Source organism: Oncorhynchus mykiss, chromosome 17 (genome assembly GCF_013265735.2).
Source record: "Oncorhynchus mykiss isolate Arlee chromosome 17, USDA_OmykA_1.1, whole genome shotgun sequence".
Classification (NCBI taxonomy): Eukaryota; Metazoa; Chordata; class Actinopteri; order Salmoniformes; family Salmonidae; genus Oncorhynchus; species Oncorhynchus mykiss.
In genome coordinates this window covers 62,592,002-62,613,894 of record NC_048581.1, presented here as the reverse complement: position 1 = coordinate 62,613,894, position 21,893 = coordinate 62,592,002, and the positions used below count along the sequence as shown (strand labels likewise).

General features: G+C 42.6%; 1 protein-coding gene across 3 annotated transcripts in view; it reads right to left on the bottom strand.

Annotated features, from left to right (window-relative positions):
• LOC110494319 (rho guanine nucleotide exchange factor 25) overlaps window positions 1-21,893 on the bottom strand; it is a 73,541-nt gene that overhangs the window by 35,631 nt on the left and 16,017 nt on the right. For 2 of the 3 annotated variants that reach the window (XM_036950399.1, XM_036950397.1), the window contains exons 2-3: window positions 7,934-8,253; window positions 7,553-7,657 (exon numbers count right to left, since the gene is read on the bottom strand). In XM_036950399.1, coding sequence (XP_036806294.1) covers window positions 7,553-7,657; window positions 7,934-8,253 — 425 coding nt within the window. The remainder of the gene's footprint in view (window positions 1-7,552; window positions 7,658-7,933; window positions 8,254-21,893) is intronic. The other variant, XM_036950398.1, reaches the window with a different exon arrangement.

Below are 21,893 nucleotides of genomic sequence, written 5' to 3'. Positions count from 1 at the left end.
GGAAACAACATCTTCACCCCGCTGATCCTCAACACTGGGGCCCCACAAGGATGTGTTCTCAGCCCTCTCCTGTACTCCCTGCTCACCCATGACTGCATGGCCATGCACGCCTCCAACTCAATCAACAAGTTTGCAGACGACACTACAGTGGTAGGCTTGATTATCAATAATGACGAGACGGCCTACAGGGAGGTGAGGGCCCTCGGATTGTGGTGTCAGGAAAATAACCTCACACTCAACATCAACAAAACAAAGGAGATGAACCTCAGGAGGCTGAAGAAATTTGGCTTATCACCAAAAACACTCACAAACTTTTACAGATGCACAATCGAGAGCATCCTGTTGGGCTGTATCACCGCCTGGTACGGCAACAGCTCCGCCCATAACCGTAAGGCTCTCCAGAGAGTAGTGAGGTCTGCACAACGCATCACCGGGGGCAAACTACCTGCCTTCCAGGACACCTACACCACCCGATGTCACAGGAAGTCCAAAAAGATCATCAAGGACAACAACCACCCAAGCCACTGCCTGTTCACCCTGCTATCATCCAGAAGGCGAGGTCAGTACAGGTGCATCAAAGCTGGTACCGAGAGACTGAAAAACAGCTTCTATCTCAAGACCATCACACTGTTAAACAGCCATCACTAACATTGAGTGGCTGCTGCGAACATACTGACTCAAATCTCTAGACACTTAATAATTAAAAATTGGATGTAATAAATGTATCACCAGCCACTTTAAACAATGCCACTTAATATAATGTTTACATACCCTGCATTACTCATCTCATATGTATATGTATATACTATACTCTATATCATCTACTGCATCTTGCCATCTTTATGTAATACATGTATCACTAGCCACTTTAAACTATTTCACTTTTATGTTTACATACCCAACATTACTCATCTCATATGTATATACTGTACTCGATACCATCTACTGAATCTTGCCTATGCCGTTCTGTACCATCACTCATTCATATATCTTCATGTACATATTCTTTATCCCTTTACACTTGTGTGTATAAGGTAGTAGTTGTGGAATTGTTAGGGTAGATTACTCGTTGGTTATTACTGCATTGTCGGAACTAGAAGCACAAGCATTTCGCTACACTCGCATTAACATCTGCTAACCATGTGTATATGACCAATAAAATTGTATATTTTTGATTTAAAAAAATATATTATAATTGTTATTTGTTTTGATTTGAGTGACCATCGGGTTCCTGGTCACCTCCCTGACCAATGCCCTTCTCCCCCGATTGCTCAGTTTGGCCGGGCGGTCAGGTCCAGGAAGAGTCTTGGTGGTTCCAAACTTCTTCCATTTAAGAATGGCCACTGTGGCCCCTGTGTTCTTGGGGACCTTCAATGTTGCAGAAATGTTTTGGTGCCCTTCCCAAGATCTGTGCCGCGACACAATCCTGTCTCGGAGTTCTACGGACAATTCCTTCGACCTCATGGCTTGGTTTTTGCTCTGACATGCACTGTCAACTGTGGGACCTTATATCGTAGGGTGTGTGCCTTTCCAAATCATGTCCACTCAATTGAATTTACTACAGGTTGACTCCAATCATGTTGTAGAAACATCTCAAGGATGATCAATGGAAACATGATGTACCTGAGCTCAATTTCGAGTCTCATAGCAAAGGATCTGAATACTTATGTAAATAAGGTATTTCTGTTTTGTTTTGTAATTCAAAATTCAAAAGGCACTTGCACATCTGAGTTATCTTTTTGCAGGTGCATGTTAGCAGATGTATAAGATGAGAAAAAAGAAGAAACATGCACACTGCTCTTGATAGTATCACTGCTCTTGATAGTATCACTGCTCTTGATAGTATCACTGCTCTTGATAGTATCACTGCTCTTGATAGTATCACTGCTTGTTAATAAGCGTTACGTATCGGCCTAAAGGCCTTCGTCAGAGCTTTTGTGAGTTTTTATTAGCACCCTTATGTAGCCATAGCTCCACCCACATCTGTTTAATGCATCGAATGGTGTTGGAGTCGAGGGAAAATAAGGAAGGGTTACCAAATATAACAATGCGCATTACATAAATATTCTAACGTGTGTACATAAAATGTATTAAATACGCCTGTAAATCCACAATGAGGACATCGACCCATCAAGCAAGTTTTCATAAATCACTGGGTACAACATCTGTACCGATACGTAAAGCTCATTAAAGAACAGTAATACTATCAAGAGCAGTGATACTATCAAGAGCAGTGATACTATCAAGAGAAGTGATACTATCAAGAGCAGTGATACTATCAAGAGCAGTGATACTATCAAGAGCAGTGATACTATCAAGAGCAGTGATACTATCAAGAGCAGTGATACTATCAAGAACAGTGATACTATCAAGAGCAGTGATACTATCAAGAGCAGTGATACTATCAAGAGCAGTGATACTATCAAGAACAGTGATACTATCAAGAGCAGTGATACTATCAAGAACAGTGATACTATCAAGAGCAGTGATACTATCAAGAGCAGTGATACTATCAAGAGCAGTGATACTATCAAGAGCAGTGATACTATCAAGAGCAGTGATACTATCAAGAACAGTGATACTATCAAGAGCAGTGATACTATCAAGAACAGTGATACTATCAAGAACAGTGATACTATTAAGAGCAGTGATACTATCAAGAGCAGTGATACTATCAAGAGCAGTGATACTATCAAGAGCAGTGATACTATCAAGAGCAGTGATACTATCAAGAGCAGTGATACTATCAAGAACAGTGCGCATGTTTCTTTTTTTAATCTTTTTTTTTTTATTGTTCCTAAAACCTGTTTTCACTTTGTCATGATGGGGTATTGTGTGTAGATTGCTAAGATGTTTTATTAATTTAATCCATTTTAGAATAAGGCTGTAACGTAACAAAGTGTGGGAAAGGGGAGGGGGTCTGAATACACTCCGAATGCACTGTACATTTTTGTTGTAGACCCAGACAAAGTCACATGATTCTACTCATTGAGAACTTGATGATTAGTTGACAAGTGTACTTGTCCAGGGCTACAAGTTAGGGAACACTGGCCTAGGTGATATCAGGCTGAAATAGTGAGAGTCTTCACCTCATACACAGGGTCATCTCAGAATAGGAATAAGAATATAATCTTATGTTTCTAAGCCGCCTCTGTATTTATTTGCACCACCACTCAATCCCTCTCTCTACCTTACTACACTAATCCTCCCATTCAGTCAGCTTATGGACAATCCCTCTCTCTACCTTACTAAACTAATCCTCCCATTCAGTCAGTTTATGGACAATCCCTCTCTCTACCTTACTACACTAATCCTCCCATTCAGTCAGTTTATGGACAATCCCTCTCTCTACCTTACTACACTAATCCTCCCATTCAGTCAGTTTATGGACAATCCCTCTCTCTACCTTACTACACTAATCCTCCCATTCAGTCAGTTTATGGACAATCCCTCTCTCTACCTTACTACACTAATCCTCCCATTCAGTCAGTTTATGGACAATCCCTCTCTCTACCTTACTACACTAATCCTCCCATTCAGTCAGTTTATGGACAATCCCTCTCTCTACCTTACTACACTAATCCTCCCATTCAGTCAGTTTATGGACAATCCCTCTCTCTACCTTACTACACTAATCCTCCCATTCAGTCAGTTTATGGACAATCCCTCTCTCTACCTTACTACACTAATCCTCCCATTCAGTCAGTTTATGGACAATCCCTCTCTCTACCTTACTACACTTATCCTCCCATTCAGTCAGTTTATGGACAAGCACTCTCTCTCTCCTGGCCTTGTGCTGTCCCCCTTCATCCTCCCTTATGCCCCTGTACGTTAGCTCACATGCCCTCTCACTCTATCTCAATGAACTGGCATCTCCACGTTCTCCTTTTCTTTCTCTCCTTTAATCAGTTTTTCAATGCTGGGTAAAGTCCTCCTTCCATCACTTCCACCTTCTCAGTGACCAGTCATGATAAACATCCCAAACTGACACACACACACACACACACACACACACACACACACACACACACACACACACACACACACACACACACACACACACACAAATGAGCGCTGATGTCCATAATGTCCGTAGTGCATTTGGCTCATGCTTCCTCATATCCTAATGTTACCACTGACAGGCAGCTCACAGACAGTAGGTATATTCACCAGTACCTAATCTGTGTTAAAGGGATGGCAGAGCTCCTGATGGACCTAGTGAAGCAGCCTATTCATGGCACGTCAGCCCGGTGACGTCTCTGCTGACCGTGGAGGGGAGGTAAATGTAGGGCAGTGATGAGAGCCCTAAACATTTACATATTTATTGACCCTCCTGAGTCATGGAGAGTTTCAGTGGTCAGAATGTGCCATTGTGTAAACTGTGGAGTTCTGGTAAAAGTTAAGAGGAAGGAGTGAATGAGTAGACATTTCTAGCCCTGGCCTAGTCCCCCTATCACTTCCTAAAGCCTTCCTCTATTTCCTCTAATTCCTTCCTCTGAATTCTCCAGTTTCTCCAAGCCTGATCTAGACTAATCCAAAATACCCTATTCTGAGCTCCAGTCCTCCTTTACCTCCCTCTTCCCTTCCCTTGACAGCCTCCCAGCCTTCCCTGGTTTCTGTTCTATCCACAATTACCCACTTCTCCTCCCTCCACCTCTCTCTGCCCCTAGGTCTGCTTCCTATCCCTGTTCTATCCAGCATCCCTGTAGGCCCTTACTCTAACCCCCACACCATAGTCTACCACGGACCTCTACTCTACTAACCCCACTCTACCCACTCCACCCACCCCTCCAGTCCTTCACCCCCAGCCCTGACCCTGTTTTCAGCTCTCCAGTGAATCTGTGGAGGCAACAGGCTGTCCGGGGCTGACTGCTGCTTTGCTACTTGATCACTTCCAAATGCGGCCTGGAATAACCGACACTATTGATCCCACTGGGCAATGGCTTTCAAAAGGTTGTTTCCCAGCTATCACATGTACGTTTTTGGGTTCCCATTGGTTGTGGAGACGAAGATATACGTTTCCTGCCCGGAAAAATATTTATTTTAAATGTGAACGTTCTTAGAACCGAAGTGAACATTTTGCCTGTTCTGGGATGGTACATTTTTAGTTATATGGTGGTTCAGAGAATTGTATACTATGGTTCCCTGAAAGTTTTCCTGGATGGTTTTATTAACGTTCTGAGAATGGTTGAGAATGTTCCAAAGCCAAGCAACTATCATGCACCCCTTACAGAATGTTGTGGGAAGGTTGTATACAAAATAACCATTGGACAACCACTCTCTCACCAAGCTCTAAGAAACATATGGTTCTCAGAACATTACGTGCTAGCTGGGTTAGTTTTAACCCACCAAGCTGTAAGAAACATATGGTTCTTAGAACATTATGTGATAGCTGGTTAGTTTTAACAGATGGCAACGTTTTTTTTTTGGTGCAGTCTGGACCAGGCTTGATTTCAACGTCAACAAACGTCCAGTCCGACTTGCCCAAACATAGACATATATAATTGGTTCAGGTTTGGTCCGGGCTGGACCGGCATTGCTTTCAATGTCCACAGACGTCCGGTCCGGACCGGCCTATATTCGGTCCAAACATACAGAATACAGTACATTACAGTACAGTACAGTACACAGTACGGTAAAGAAAAGTTGAATATAGTACAGTACAGTACAGTAAAGAAAAATAAAGTATGGTGTACTGTATTGTACCCTACTTTACTTTAATGTACTCTACTGAACTAAACTCTACTGTACTGTACTCTACTGAATTAAACAATACTGCACTGTACTCTACTGTACTGAATTAAATTACTGTCCTGTACCGTACCATACAGTACTGTACTGTTCTCCACTGTACTAAACAGTGCAGTACAGTACTGTAATGTTCAAACTTGGGAAACATAGCCTAGAAGTCTATGATTTGTTCAGACTTGGACACCAACCAAAATGTGTACTTGTTTGGTGGCGGGGCTCATTACAATAATACACAGCATACTTTGTAATGGTTTGTTTTTACAATTACATTTTGGTCATTCAGTAGACGCTCTTATCCTGAGCAACTTACAGTACAGTCAGTGCATTCAACCAATGTATCACAGTCATAGCATGAAAATAAATCTGTAACAGTTACAGAGTATGTCATTGTAGTTGAAGTGGTCTGTTGATTTAGTCTGTGGACTTGACTACTTCGCACATCATCGCTGTCAGTTTTAAAGCTTTTTAAAAAAAACGAACTTAAGTACATGGGACAAATGGGAGCAATAATAAATATTCTGTTGCAATCTTTAGTTGGCTCCTTTACCTGTATTAAGAGGCTTGAAAAATGATTCTGATATCATTTTTACTTAATTGAGAATGTATTTGCAATTTGGACATAAAATAAATGACTGAAAAATAAGTATTTTCAACTTTCATCCAACACCTAAAATTCACCTGAGTTCAACATCCGTAAAAATACATACAGTACCAGTCAAAAGTTTGGACACACCTACTCATTCAAGGGTTTTTCTTTATTTTTACTATTTTCTACATTGTAGAATAATAGTGAAGACACCAAAATCATGAAATAACACATGGAATCATGTAGTAACCAAAAAAGTGTTAAACAAATCTAAATATATTTTATATTTGAGCTTTTTCAAAGTAGCCACCCTTTGCCTTGATGACAGCTTTGCACACTCCTACTGATTCCATATGTGTTATTTTATAGTTTGGATGTCTTCACTATTATTCTACAATGTAGAAAATAGTAAAAAATAAAGAAAAACCCTTGAATGAGTAGGTATGTCTGGTACTGTATTTTCGACATCTGGAGAATACACATTTTCGACGTCTGGAAAGGATGTCTTTTCACCTTTCATTCAGCACCTAAAATGTCATTTTGCTTACTGGGAAGGTGGTCGACAGGTTTCTCCTGTTTAGAGATAGAGGGAGAGAGTGTGTATTTGTGTGTGTTTATGTGTACAATGATTGACAAGGCAAATTTGTTCTTGGAAGTTAAGGTTTGGGTGAAGTTGAGCCAAATATACTGAATATGCTGTACAGCATTCCCAGATTGTATTTGTGGGAGAAATTGTTTTGTTTGATAAACATTAGAATTCTCCTCTGGTTTGGTTGATGACTCTAGCATTGCTTATGTGATCTGTTTCTATGTTCATGCTCTAATTTCCTATTTTTTTGTTGCGATAATCAATAAGCTGTTGCCCAGGTTACATGAGGAGAGACTTGTTGTTTCTGACTTTACATCTACTTATGGTCCATTCTCCTTCACTTCCTCTGTGGGTCAGGATTCTCTCGTTCTCTTTCTCTCTCTCCCTCCCTCTTTGTCTCTCTCTCTCCCCCCTCTCTCCCTCCCTCCTTATTAAATATTAATGGGGGTTTCAAAGGGAGTTCTTTCAGCTTCAGTGCCAGTGCTTGACTAACAGGGACATGAGTGATCTGACAGCTGTAGTCTCTCTCTCTGTTCTCTCAACCAACACAGAATCAGTCTTTGAGTTCAGAGCTCTAACAAAGGACTGCAGTGTCCACTGTCTGTGTACTCCTGTGTACTCCTTACCAGAATATGTGTGTCCCTGTTCTGCAGCAGGTCAGATAGGTAGCTATGGCAGAGGGTGTGTGCTGGGGAGTATGCTGCTGGACTCACCAGACCATCGTTCCACCCCTGCACAACATACACAACATAACACACACAAACACACTTAATATATTCTGGTTACTTCGTAATGCATATTGTCGTTGGTAGAGCCAGGAGTTTGTCCTGAACAGGTGATGTAACTAAAACCATAAACTGCAGTTTTATAAAAACCCTTGTGTGGATTCCCAGGCTATATTTTGTATTTGTATTTATTATGGATCCCCATTAGCTGCTGCCAAGGCAGAAGCTACTCTTCCTGGGGTCCAGCAATATTAGGGCAATTATACTATAGTGAAGCCTCACCAGGTCTCCATCAGTGCAGGGGAGGATGGTGTAGTTCTCCCCCTGCTCCAGAGGCCTTCCTAGGGCCTGGCCGAGAGGTAGATGGGTAGAGGGTTGCTTCCCATCCAGCCTGTGGACCTGATTGACCCCCTTCCCATCCCCTCCTCCCACACTCAGCTTGCAGACGGGCATGGTGAGCCATTTCTTCAGGGCACTGACAGAGTGCCGCGATCCCCCTGGGGAGGAGGGAGAGCAGGGTCTGGAGCTGCCCGAGGCCTGGGGGGCTATGGAGCCTACGGATAGGGTAATGCTGCCCTCACTGCCCGCCGCCGAGTATGACTCTACAGAGGAGAAAGAGAGAGAGATACATGTTTTGGTTATTCAGATATTGAGGTTATTGAGTCCGACAAAATTGATGGACGGCTCCCACAGGTTTTCCTGTTGGTTATTTCCTTTGAATACCTTGGAATTATAGACTAATGTAATAACATGACTCTACTAACTTCAGCAACCAGGCCCTTTTTCTAACCCACACAGAGCTCTCAGGTAGATATTGCCTTTCCACCTCACAAAAATGTGCTTCAATTTCCTGTTTTAAGCCAATAAAGTATTTCTACCAATGCAGCACAGGGAGTCACATGCTGGGACGAAATAAACCACATTCTCTGACTGTGTGGAAGTGACAGGTGGAAACTCACTCCACAGAGTAAGGAAACAAACTAAAAGAACTAGATACTTCAGACATGTATTTGGACAGTGTTTATCTACAGCAGCGCTATCTGTGTGTTTGCTGTGTACTTACTACAGCACAATGGAAGGCAGTAGATGAAGAGAAGGGTACTGCTTTGAGGCAGGCTTAGATAATAGTCAGCGAGAGGTGGGCCGTGGGGAGTAGGAGGCGTTCTAAATTAAGCTTTGGCGAGAACTGTTGATTAGACATCCAAAATGAGTTCATACACGACAGCCATCGAGTCAGCCTGCCGATGTGATGTCATCACTTAGAGTGAAAAGGAATGTCTGCAACTCTAGTAAGCTCCGTTGGTGATGTAATCAGACACAGAAAAAAGACAATGTTTCGATCCGAGTTGGATCTTCATTAGGTTATCATGATCCAACTCAGATGGAAACGTTGTCTTTTTTCTGTGTCTGATTACATCACCTTGGGAGCTTACTAGAGTTGCGGATTTTTATTTTATTTTTATTTTATTTAACCAGGCAAGTCAGTTAAGAACAAATTTTCAATGACGGCCTGGAAACAGTGGGTTAACTGCCTGTTCAGGGGCAGAACGACGGGGGTTTGAACTCGCAACCTTCCGGTTACTAGTCCAACGCTCTAACCACTAGGCTACCCTGCCGCCCCGGATACATTTGATACTTTCTTCTTCTGCACCCGATAAGTTGGATGTACATATTTATTATTATTTATTTATTTTATCACTGAGAGAGAGACAGGAAGAGGAGGAACAGGAGATTTACCAGGATTTATTGCCACAAAATAAAATAAATAACTGCGAGAAACCGTAAATTATAATACATTATTTATGTGAACAGCATGGCTTGGAATGTAACTGTTAAATGATATGCAATCTAAATCTGTCTTTTCTACGGCCTCTGCATGATGAATCATCAACGCTCGGGGTGGGGACAGACAGCGCATCTCACTATAGAGCGCAGTTCACAACACATGTAGACCTATCATCTCATCATGGTAACTTTTTTTCTTGTGACAGGTAGGCCTGCATTTTCTGCAGCATAGTCTATGCTAATGTCTAATTTCCCCGGCTCCATCTGGCTTTAGGGGGTCACCTTATTTTTGAATTGTAAAGATTTTAATCTTTTTTTGCAGCTGCAGAGTTTTAAAACAACCTATCACTCAAATATCATTGCTTTAATTCCAGTCCATATAATGCAGTATAATACAATACAGTACAGTAATACAGTTCACACTCAAAAATCTTAGCCTTCTTGTCACGCCCTGACCATAGAGGGCTGTTTATTCTCTATGTTGGTTAGGTCGGGGTGTGATTAAGGGTGGGTTCTCTAGGGGAATTATATGTCTATTTTGGCCTGGTATGATTCCCAATCAGAGGCAGCTATTTATCGTTGTCTCTGATTGGGGATCATATTTAGGCAGCCATTTCCCCGTTGTGCTTTGTGGGATCTTGTCTAGGTATAGTTGCCTGCGATCACTACTCTGAGCGTCACGTTTCGTTTGTTCACTATATTGTTTTTGTTCTTTAAGTCCCTCTAAAAGGGATGGAAACATACCACTCTGCATCTTGGTCCAATCATTATGACGAGCGTGACACTTCTGCAGCTAGTTTCATGTATTTCCCCAAGAGAGCATATAGCTAGCTACATCTTTTATGCTTTTATGTTGTGCTTAATGTGCAGTAGCCTATATCATACAGTATATGTATTGGATAACGGCACAGTCATTTGAGCTTTTTTGGGCTTGGGATCATTCAATGTCTAATGTAGAGTTCATAAAATGTATTTTATGTATTGATCATTGAATGTCTTTAATTTAAGGCTCATAAAATGTATTTCATGTATGGATCATTAAATGTCTTTAATGTAGGGCTCATAAAATGTATTTTATGTATGGCTCCTCAGGCTCAGGTAGCATTTGGTTAGAATTTTCGACCAAATCTCAAATTAAATCCAGACAGGCCTATTTCTATGCTTTATAATGCTTTTGAATGACACTTCTGGTTTTGGCGGGAAATACTGGGTTACCCGGGAGAAAAGGGATTATTCTCAGGATGGAACATTTGCAAAATACTGGGAAAATATTCAACCCTAGTGTGGAATGAGTCCACATGGAGAAAGGGGTAAACATACTGGAGTTGGTTTATGTTAAGACATACTGTATATGTCCTCAAAGAGAGTATGGTTACCATGTTGCAATGAGCCCAGCCCACCTCGTCCTCTCTCTCAGTGGGGTAAGGAGTTGATGTTTACTGAATGGTGTATACTGGCTGACCCCAATGTATATTTGGATTCCAGTGAGACATTGCAATGACAGTGAAAATTAGGAAAGGAAGGGGTATGAAGGGGGGGGGGGGGGGGGGGAGAAAGAGTGAGAGGAATTCAGAGGCAGGAGATGGAGCGATGAGCACACAGTAAAATAGTTTGAGAGGACAGAAGAAGACAAGATGGAAGAGTCTGGTTCTCTTGGAAGACGAAAGAGGCCTTGAGAAAACACACAGTCAGCAAGAGCAGGCTGACCGAGACACTGTCTGTCTGTTCTGTAGTGATGAAAAAGAAGCTGATGTACTGTAAATCACGACAGCCAAAGTAGCCATAATCACACACTCGGTCCTACCAATAATATCCTGTCCTCCTAGCATAGCATTAGTGGGCTAATAGAAGTGTTGTCACACACTCACACCACAAAATGAATTCAGCTCACTAAGCCTCTAGTCTAGGGAAAACAGCATGATCTCCCACACACTGCCCCAACAATAACGTGTGATTCTGTTCTGCTGATCTTAGTGAAGGCTTAAGCTCTTTGTGGCTCTTTTCTGTCACCTTGGCTACCTCCCAGAATCTAACTATGTCCTGTCAGCATATTGATGTAAGCTGTAATCATAATAACAGGGCCTCAGGGGCCCAGAGAAAAGCGGAGACTCAGAGCTCTACACTAAATGTCTGACGCAGCCCTTTTTTAGGAGACCATGCTGCCGGTAACACCATTAATAACGTGGCAATATTTTTGGCCCTGTTCTCTTTGGTGGAAAATGGCCGAACTGTTCTGCTAAATTTGGGTTTTGAGTTTATTTATCTACAAACATTTATGTCTGTTAAAATTGGTTGCACCTACGTCAACTTTCCCCCTCTTTATATGAAACAGTTGCTGCAATACACGTCATACTTTTACAGGTCAAGTAAGATGGACTGAAGATGAATCTGTTAAATAACGACACATTTCCCAGGAAAGTGCAGCCATTCATTTTAAACCCAGAACTCAGATGGGCCATTGTAATTATAGTAATGTATCATCTAGCACTTGCTGCCGTGCTGCTGTGAACAACACAAACTAATTTCTATAATGGGCTGATGGATGGCGGGGAGGATTAAAGAGGGGAGGAGTGAGAAATTATATTACAGTTTTTCTCAAATGCTAAAACACAATTTCTGAAACGTTTCTCCATTTCCTGAAAACATTCAACACAAAACCTCATCTTCGAGCACTATTTACATAACCTCTGACTCCTCTTGCAAAATGAAACATTCACCTCAAAACAGTTTTACCTGTGTTCAAAATCAAACACTGCTCTCAAATCATAAACAAAGTGATCAAAATTATATAACACTCTCAAGCAGTCAGTAAACAATACACCGGAAATAGAAAACACATTGTTCAAAACATACAATTCTCAGGGAGAAGTACATTTTTAATAAAAATAAAAAATCATATTTTTCTGTCGTTGTCCTTTGATGAAATAAAACATGTTCTATCATAGTAGCTCAAAATTGATCAGAAATTACTACTCTGCTTTGCTCTTTGCAATTTTGTTTTATGTTCTTCCTCCTCCTTGTACCCCTATTTTTACAGTACTGTACCCTGCATCTCACAAACTTGTCCTTTGTCTCTGTGATACTGTAATTCTATGAACCTGCAACCAGTCAAAATCTATTGAGCAGTTAGTACTGTTAATAAATGGAAAGCACAATGTTCAGGGCCATACAATTTGTCCATTGTACAGTATACAGCCTACAATGCACTGTACTACAGTATCCATTCTCAGACTTTCTCCTTCCCACCTTCAACAACCTGTTTGCTCTCTGAACTGGCTTATATTAGTTGTGTCGCATCATTTGAAACAGGTTAAATCAATTGAGTGGTTGTGTTCAATCAGTGACATATGTTCTCTACCACTCGCCACTTGTGTTTACCGGTATGGATGACATGTGCATTAGAGTGCAGAATGTGTTTTGAGAATGAGAATGTGTTTAGAGTTTTGCAGAAAAGTCTAAGTGAGATCTGCAAATTGTGTTTTATCATGTGAAATGGTTTAAGGTATTGACAACAGACTGCATAATTAGCTAAATGAGTCCAGGCAACTGAGAACTTTGTTCAGCCAATGGGTTTTAGTGTTTTAGCAATTGAGAAAAACTGTAATTCAGTTTGATCTGTCCTAGCCCCACACTGAACCTTTGAGTCGCCAAATAGTATGCGAGACCAGTGATGACAGAGTGTCAGTGAATAGGAAAATTGGTGGTAAATGCAAGAATGTTGCCCATATGTCATATCCACATGGGAGGCTCAGTGGAGAGAGGCGAGTGAGAGGGAACGCTGTGACAGGAGCAGAGAAGTGCCAGTGGATGGAACACTCTGAACCACTGAGAGAGAGAGAGAGAGAGAGAGAGAGAGAGAGAGAGAGAGAGAGAGAGAGAGAGAGAGAGAGAGATTGGGTTGGGGCAGAAGAGGGGCAGTCCAGTCCCATCACACACACCACAGACAGTCAGGCTGTGTGTGTGTTCACCACATACCCTACCCTATCGTACAGTTCCAGGAGACCAGCAGTAGGCTAGCCTAGTGGGAAATCAGACCTACTGGTTAAAACAACACACACACCCCAGCTGCCAGAGAGCTAAGCAAACTGGAAATCATCCTCCCTCCCCTCCCTTCCACTCCCCACCTCACCTCAGGTGACTCCATGAAACACTGTACGTTGAGCGCATGAACACACACACCACCCTGAGCAAGGGGCACATCTCCCCAGCACTCTGAACAAACAGCCATCTGGCCTCCTAAGGTCATAATGGAATTTAGATATGATGTTGTTTATTCCCTTTCCCATTTGGTCACGAGGCCACTAAGAGCAGGAACGTCTTTACAGTAGCGTTAGATACTGTAGGTACAGTACGCTGGGTACACTCTGGTAAGTGTCTCATTTGAGAAGCGGCTTTCTCAGAAGCGGTGGCTTTTAGCGGTGATTAGACCTGGTGGTGACGTGCGAATCCTGGGTGAAGCGAGCAACTGGGATCACGGTGTTTGTTTGAGATGCTTACTTTACGTAATCAGCCTTTTTCCTTTCAGTGGAGAGCGTGTTTGTGTGTGTGTTTTGAATGGCGGAATGTTTTAGTACCCTACTCCAGGTGACAACAGAGGGTTCTTAAATCCACCTTGACACACCTATCCAATAAGTTCATCTATACATTCATATGAAGAATGCCACTGTCAACTCCAGTGCAATGCATCAAATGATTGCTCTTTAATATTATATATGTGGTGTCTTAAAGATTATATACGGCTGTCATGGTGTTCTTTGGCTTGCAAGCCTCCCCCTTTTTCCTCCAAACATAATGAGGGTCATTATGGCCAAACAGTTCTATTTTTGTTTCATCGGACCAGAGGATATTTCTCCAAAAAGTATGATCTTTGTCCCCATGCGCAGTTGCAAACCTTTAATATGGCGGTTTTGGAGCAGTGGCTTCTTCCTTGCTGAGCAGCCTTTCAGGTTATGTCAATATAGGACTCGTTTAACTGTGGATATAGATACTTTTGTACCTGTTTCCTCCAGCATCTTCACAAGGTCCTTTGCAGTTGTACTAGGATTGATTTTCACTTTTCGCACCAAAGTATGTTAATCTCTAGGTGGTACGTGGTACCTTCAGACTTTTGGAAATTGCTCCCAAGGATGAACCAGACTTGTAGAGGCCTATCATTTATTTTCGGAAGTCTTGGCTAATTTCTTTAGATTTTTCCATGATGTCAAGCAAAGAGGCACTGAGTTTGAAGGTAGGCCTTGAAATACATCCACAATTGGAGGTACACCTCCAATTGACTCAAATGATGTCAATTATCTTATCAGAAGCTTCTAAAGCTATGACATCAATTTCTGGAATTTTCCAAGCTGTTTAAAGCCACAGTCAATTTAGTGTATGTAAACTTCTGACCCACTGGAATTGTGATACAGTGAATTATAAGTGAAATAATCTGTCTGTAAACAATTGTTGGAAAAAATTATTTGTGTCATGCACAAAGTAGATGTCCTAACCGACTTGCCAAAACTATAGTTTGTTAACAAGAAATTTGTGGAGTGGTTGAAAAGCGAGTTTTAATGATTCCAACCTAAGTGTATGTAAACGTTCGACTTCAACTGTACACATGTAAGGTGACTAGGCATCAGGATATATGGTAAACAGTACTGAAGCAGCAGCGGAAATGATGATTGTTTGTGCATGTGTGGAGGGTCAGTATAAATGTGTGTGCATGTTATGAGTGTGTTGGAGTGTCAGTGTGCGTGAGTGTGTAGAGTCCTGGGAGTGTGCTTAGAGACACTGAAGACCTTGAAGCTCTCGACCCGCTCCACTGCAGCCCCGTCAATGTGGATGGGGGCGTGCTAGCCCACTCCTCCCATTTCCTGTAGTCCACAATCAGCTCCTTGGTCTTACTGACGTTGAGAGAGATGTTGTTGTCCAGGCACCACACTGCCAGCTCACTGACCTCCTCCCTGTAGGCTGTCTCATCGTCACCGGTGATCAGGCCTACACCGTTGTGTCATCAGCAAACTTGACGATGGTGTTGGAGTTGTGCGTGGCCATGCAGTCGTGGGTAAACAGGGAGTGCAGGAAGGGACTAAGCACACACCCCTGTGGAGCCGCCATGTTGAGGGTCAGCGTAGCGGACGTGCCTACCATCACCATCTGGGGACGGCCCGACAGTAAGTCCAGGATCCAGTTGCAGAGGGAAGGGTCCAGTCACAGGGTCCTAAGCTTGGTGCTGATCTTGGAGGGGACCATGGTGTTGAACGCTGAGCTGTAGTCAGTGAACAGCATTTTCACATAGGTATTCCTCTTATCTAGGTGGGTGAGGTCAGTGTGGATTGAGATTGCATCATCTACAGCTCTGTTGGAGCGGTATGCAAATTGGACTTGGTCTAGGGTGTCTGGGATGATGGTGGTGATGTGTACCATAACCTTCCTTTTAAAGCACCTCATGATTACAGATGTGAGTGCTACAGGGCGTTAGTCATTGTGGTATGAAGCTTTAGAGTTCTTAGGAACAGGAATGATGATAGTCAGACTGGGACAAAGAGAGGTTGAACATTTCTGTGAATATGCCTGCCAGCTGATCTGCGTATGCTCTGAGAATGCTCCCTGGAATATCGTCTGGCCCGAGGCCTTGCGAGTGTTGACCTGATTAAAGACCTTACTCACGTCGGCCTCGGAGAGTGAGATCACCCAGTCCTCTGGGTCGGTGTGGCCCGCAAGCACGGTACGTGTTGTTATTGTCAAAGCGTGTATAAAATGCATTGAGTTCGTCTGGAATAGAGACATCGTTGGGCAGATCATGGATGTGTCTTCCTCTGCAATCCGTAATAGACTGTAGCCCTTGCCACATGCAGCGGGCATCAGAGCGTGTGGTGTGTGATTCTACCTTATTCCTATATTGTTCTTTTGCTCCTTTTATGACTCTGCTGAGGGCTACTTGTACTTGTTCCTGTCCTCGGCCTTAGCTTCAGGGTTGTCTGAGATAGCCTTGTGTGTGGTAGCCCTGTCCTTTAGTTTAGTGCCAATTTTTGTGTTAATGCAGGGCTTTTGATTGGGGAAGCAGATAACCTTCACTGTGGGGACAATATCAGCGATGCATTTCCTTATGAAGCTGGCGTTGGAGGTGGTTAGCTCGTCTATGTTATCGGTGGAGTCTCAGAACATAATCTCCCCTAGCAAAGCAGTCCTGTAGCATAATCTCTGATTATGATGACCCTTTATCAACAGAGTGAGTCACGGTTATTGCTTCTGCTTGTTAACAGGAAGCAGGAATATGGACTTATGATCTGATTTGTTGAATGGCGGATGAGGGAGGATCTTGTATGCTTGCTTGTGGGTATAGCAACAGTGGTCTAGGACTTTATTGACAATAGTGGTGAAAGAGACGTGTTGATGGAAGTTGAGCATCACATGTCTTAATGATGCAGAATTAAAATTGCCGGTGACAAGAAAGGCAGCCTCCGGATGTAAGTTTTACTGCTTGTTTATAGCCTCGTGCAGTTTGTTAAGTGCCAGCTTGTTATATATCTTGTCCTGAGGTGGAATGTATACAACAGTCACGATAACAACTGAAAACTCCCTCGGGAGGAAGAAGGTTTTGGCTTTTGACCATCAGATATTCCAAGACAGGTGAACAATGAGTAGAGACTACCACTACGCTCGATTCAGCACACCATTAGTTGTTGATGAAGAGGAAAACCCCTCCCCCTCTCGATTTCCCTTACTCTATTGTCCTGTCAGCTCGGCGAATAGAGAGTCCATTGAGTTGGATAGCCATGGGGAGTATCTTGTCCGAAAGACATGTTTCAGAAAAGCAGAGAATATTGCAGTTAATCGAGTCCCATTGGTAGCAAATCTGAGTTCGGAGGTCATCCATATTATGATCAAGTGGCTGTACATTGGCCAATAGACTAGAGGGAAGAGGTGGTCGGTTTTCCCTTTGCCTTAATCTCTCTAGGACTCCCTCTCTCTTGCCTCTAACGCAGGCGTTTCCTCTTGATACCCCGAACATTGGGTTGTAATTACAGAAAGAGCCCAGGGCAGAGGAGTCTAAATTGAAGCCGGAATTGGGGTAAGTAACTGCCAATCTGATGTTAAAAAGTGATCATCGGTTACAAGAAATGATAGGGGATACATTTTGTGAAAGTAAAGTAAAGGAAACACCAAAGTAGATAAGTTGGGTCAGAGGTCGCAAAACAGCAGCCATCCAGTACGGCACCATCTTATTAATATTACAGTATTACAATACGCTAGGTACGCTCTAGTAAGTGTCTCATTCATCAGAAGTGGTGACCTTTAGCGGTGACGTGCGAAGCCTGAGTGAAGCGAGTGACCGGGTTCATGGTGTTTGTTTGAAATGCTTACGTTATGTAATCAGCCTTTTTCAAACAGAGCAACAGCTGGGACGCCATCCGGATCACAACCGGAATGTCATGAAAATGACGTTTCCGGTCAGTGTGTGGGTTTGTGTGTGTCAGAATGTTTCGTACAATACTCCAGGTGTAGACAGAGGAGTCTTAAATTCAACTTGGCACACCTATCCAATACGTTCATCTTACATATGAAGTGCCACTGCCAACTCTAGTGCAACGCATCAAAATATTGCTCTTTAGTATTATACAGTGCCTTCGGAAAGTTATCAGACCCCTTGACTTTTTCCACATTTTGAAACGTTACAGGCTTTTTCAATAAAATGTTTTTATTTTTATCCTCCGCAATCTACACACAATACCCCATAACAACAAAGCAAAAACAGGTTTTTAGAAATGTTTTCAAATGTATTAAACATTTTAAACAGAAATGTCTTATTTACATAATTATTCAGACCCTTTGCTATGCGATTCGAAATTGAGCTCAGGTGCATCTTGTTTCCATTGATCATCCTTGAGATGTTTCTACAACTTGATTGGAGTCCACCTGTGATAAATTCAATTGATTGGACATGATTTGGAAAGGCATACACCTGTTTATATAAGGTCCCACAGTTGACAGTGCACGTCAGAGCAAAAACCAAGCCATGAGGTAGAAAAAATTGTCCGTAGAGCTCTGAGACAGGATTGTGTCAAGAGACAGATCTGGGGAAGGGTACTAAAACAATTCTGTAGCATTGAAGGTTTCCAAGAACACAGTGGCCTCCATCATTTTTAAATGGAAGAAGTTTGCAACCACCAAGACTCTTCATGGATCTGGCCGCCAGGTCAAGCTAAGGTGACCAAGAACTCCTCAGTAAAAGGCACATGAAAGCCTGTTTGGAGTTTACCAAAAGGCACCTAAAGACTCTCAGACCATGAGAAACAAGATTCTCTGGTCTGATGAAACCAAGATTGAACCATTTGGCCTGAATGTCAAGTGTCACCTTGCACCATACCTACAGTGAAGCATGGCGGTGGCAGCATCATTCTGTGGGGGTGTTTTTCAGCGGCAGGGACTGGGAGACTAGTCAGGATCAAGGTAAAGATGAACTGAGAAAGTACAGAGATCCTTGATGAAAACCTGCGCCAGAGGGCTCAGGACCTCAGATTGGGGCGAAAGTTCACATTTCAACAGGACAACCACCCTAAGCACACAGCCAAGACAATGCAGGAGTGGCTTCGGGACAAGTCTCTGAATGTACAAGAGTGGCCCAGCCAGACCTCGAACCTGATCGAACATCTATGCAGAAACATGAAAAAAGCTGTGCAGCAATGCTCCCCATCCAACCTGACAGAGCTTAAGAGGATCTGCAGAGAAGAATGGGAGAAACTCTCCAAATACAGGTGTGCCGAGCTAGTAGCGTCATACCCAAGAAGACTCGAGGCTGTAATCGCTGCCAAAGGTGCTTGAACAAGGTACTGAGTAAACGGTATGAATACTTATGTAAATGTAATTCCATATTTTTTATTTTCATAAATTAGCAAACATTTTCTACAAAACAGTTTTTTCTTTGTCATTATGGGGTATTGTGTGTAGATTGATGAGGGGGAGAAAACTATTTTATAAATTTTAGAATAAGGCTGTAACGTAACAAAATGTGGAAAAAGTCAAGGGGTCTTTCTATATACTTTCTGTATATGTGGTGTTTGTACACTCGGTGTACAAAACATATTGAGTTGCACCCCCCTTTGCCCTCAGAACAGCCTCAATTCATTAGGGCAGGGACTATACAAGGTGTTGAAAGCATTCCACCAGGCCCATGTTGACTCCAATGCTTCCCACAGTTGTGTCAAGTTGGTCTGATGTCTTTTGTGTGGTGGTCAGTCTTGATACACATGGGAAACTGGTTAGTGTGAAAAACCAAGCAGCGTTGCATTTCTTGACACACTCAAATTGGTGCACCTGGCACCTACTAACATACCCCATTCAAAGGCACTTAAATCTTTTGTCTTGCCAGTTCACCCTAAAGTGTCACACCCTGATCTGTTTCACCTGTCTTTGTGCTTGACTCCACCCCCTCCTCAGGTGTCACCCATCTGCCCCTTATCCCCTTTGTATTTATACCAGGGTCCTCTGTTTGTCTGTTGCCAGTTCGTCTTGTCAGGTCTTACCAGCCTGTCTTCCTGTTTCTCAAGTTCTGTTTCCTAGTTTTTCCCAGTGCTGACCATTTGCCTGCCCTGACCCCGGGCCTGCCTGTCGCCTGTACCTACCTGACTCTGACCTGAATACAAACCTCTGTCTGTCCTCAACCTGCCCTTTGCCCAGTGTTTATAATAAACAATCTGAGAACTGTACTATCCGCCTCCTGTGTCTGTATCTGGGTCATATCCTGAGTCGTGATATAAAGAAAATGAAAAAGTCCAGGCCCTGATCATAAACAGAGGGCATTATTTGGTGTGTGTTAGGAAAGTGTGTCAGAATGTGGTGAAGCAGTGAACACAACATACTGAGTATTGCTTCATCTTGACAATCCATCCAGAGCAGCTGAACCAGGACAGCTCCCCTGGTTCCATCTAACTCACAGCAGAGGCTTTCACACTGAGAACAGCGAGGGAGTGCCAACACAACCACACTTTATCCCCATCATTTCCTTTTTAGTTACTCTGTATCAGGTTTATTTTTACATTTACCGGAAGTGATGAGCTCATACACGCGCACACACACACACACGCACACACACGTAATGGGTAATAAGTCTGAGTTTATGTGCTGCAGTAGTTTAGGAGTCGGAGAGATGCTAAATTCACTGGGAGGGCTCTGTGTGTTTCAAAGCACGTTTTGCAAAACATTTCCATAACATACTCAGTCTTTCTCACTTTGTGTTTATAAACAGATCACTAATTTTTGAGCCGAGGGAAGAGAGGATGGGGAGGAGAGAAAGAAAATATTGTGTGTGTGATTAACAAAATGAGTGAGCAATTGGGTTGCTTGAGCAAGTTCGAGGAAAAGTCAGTGGCCTGGATAAGTACAAGTACTGCATAAACATATCACCAGCATTCAATTGAATTGCCAAGAATTTCTTTCAATTGTGACCTATTAAACTGTTAATAGGGGAGACTGGGGTTGGTTGTCTAATGGGTTGGTTTTCAAAGTGCTTATTGCTCCCAATCTAGAGGGTTATGTTTAATAATTTTAAGATTAAAATGTGTGAATTACTTGAAAGAACTCATCCACCTGCTCAGTTCCTGTCAGCGTGACAAAATAATGACATGAGTGGAATTTGTGTTTTTCATAGGATAGTATAAACATACACAGTGCCTTCAAAGTATTCAGACCCCTTGACTTTTTCCACATATTGTTACGCTACAGCCTTATTCTGAAATTGATTCAATTGTTTATTTTCCTCATCAATCTACACACTATACACCATAATGACAAAGCAAAAACACGTTTTTAGAAATTTTGAAAAACGTAAATATTACATTTACATAAGTATTCAGACCCTTTACTCAGTACTTTGTTGAAGCACATTTTACAGCCTCGAGTCTGCAGCGATTACAGCCTTGTGTCTTCTTGGGTATGACGCTACTAGCTCGGTATACCTGTATTTGGGGAGTTTCTCCCATTCTTCTCTGCAGATACTGTCAAGCTCTGTCAGGTTGGATGGGGAGCGTTGCTGCATAACTATTTTCAGGTCTCTCCAGAAATGTTAGATCAGGTTTAAGTCCGAGTTCTTGGCTGTGCCACTCAGGGACATTCAGAGACTTGTCGCGAAGCCACTCCTGCATTGTCTTGGCTGTGTGCTGAGGGTGGTTGTCCTGTTGAAAGGTGAACTTTCGCCCAATCTGAGGTCCTGAGCCCTCTGGCACAGGTTTTCATCAAGGATCTCTATTGTACTTTGCTCCATTCATCTTTCCCCCGATCCTGACTAGTCTACCAGTCTCTGCCGCTGAAAAACATGCCCATAGCATGATTCTGCCATACCGTAGGTATGGTGCCAGGTCTCCTCCATATGTGACGCTTGGCATTCAGGCCAAAGAGTTCAATCTTGGTTTCATCAGACCAGAGAATCTTGTTTCTCATTGTCTGAGAGTCTTTAGGTGCCTTTTGGCACACTCCAAGC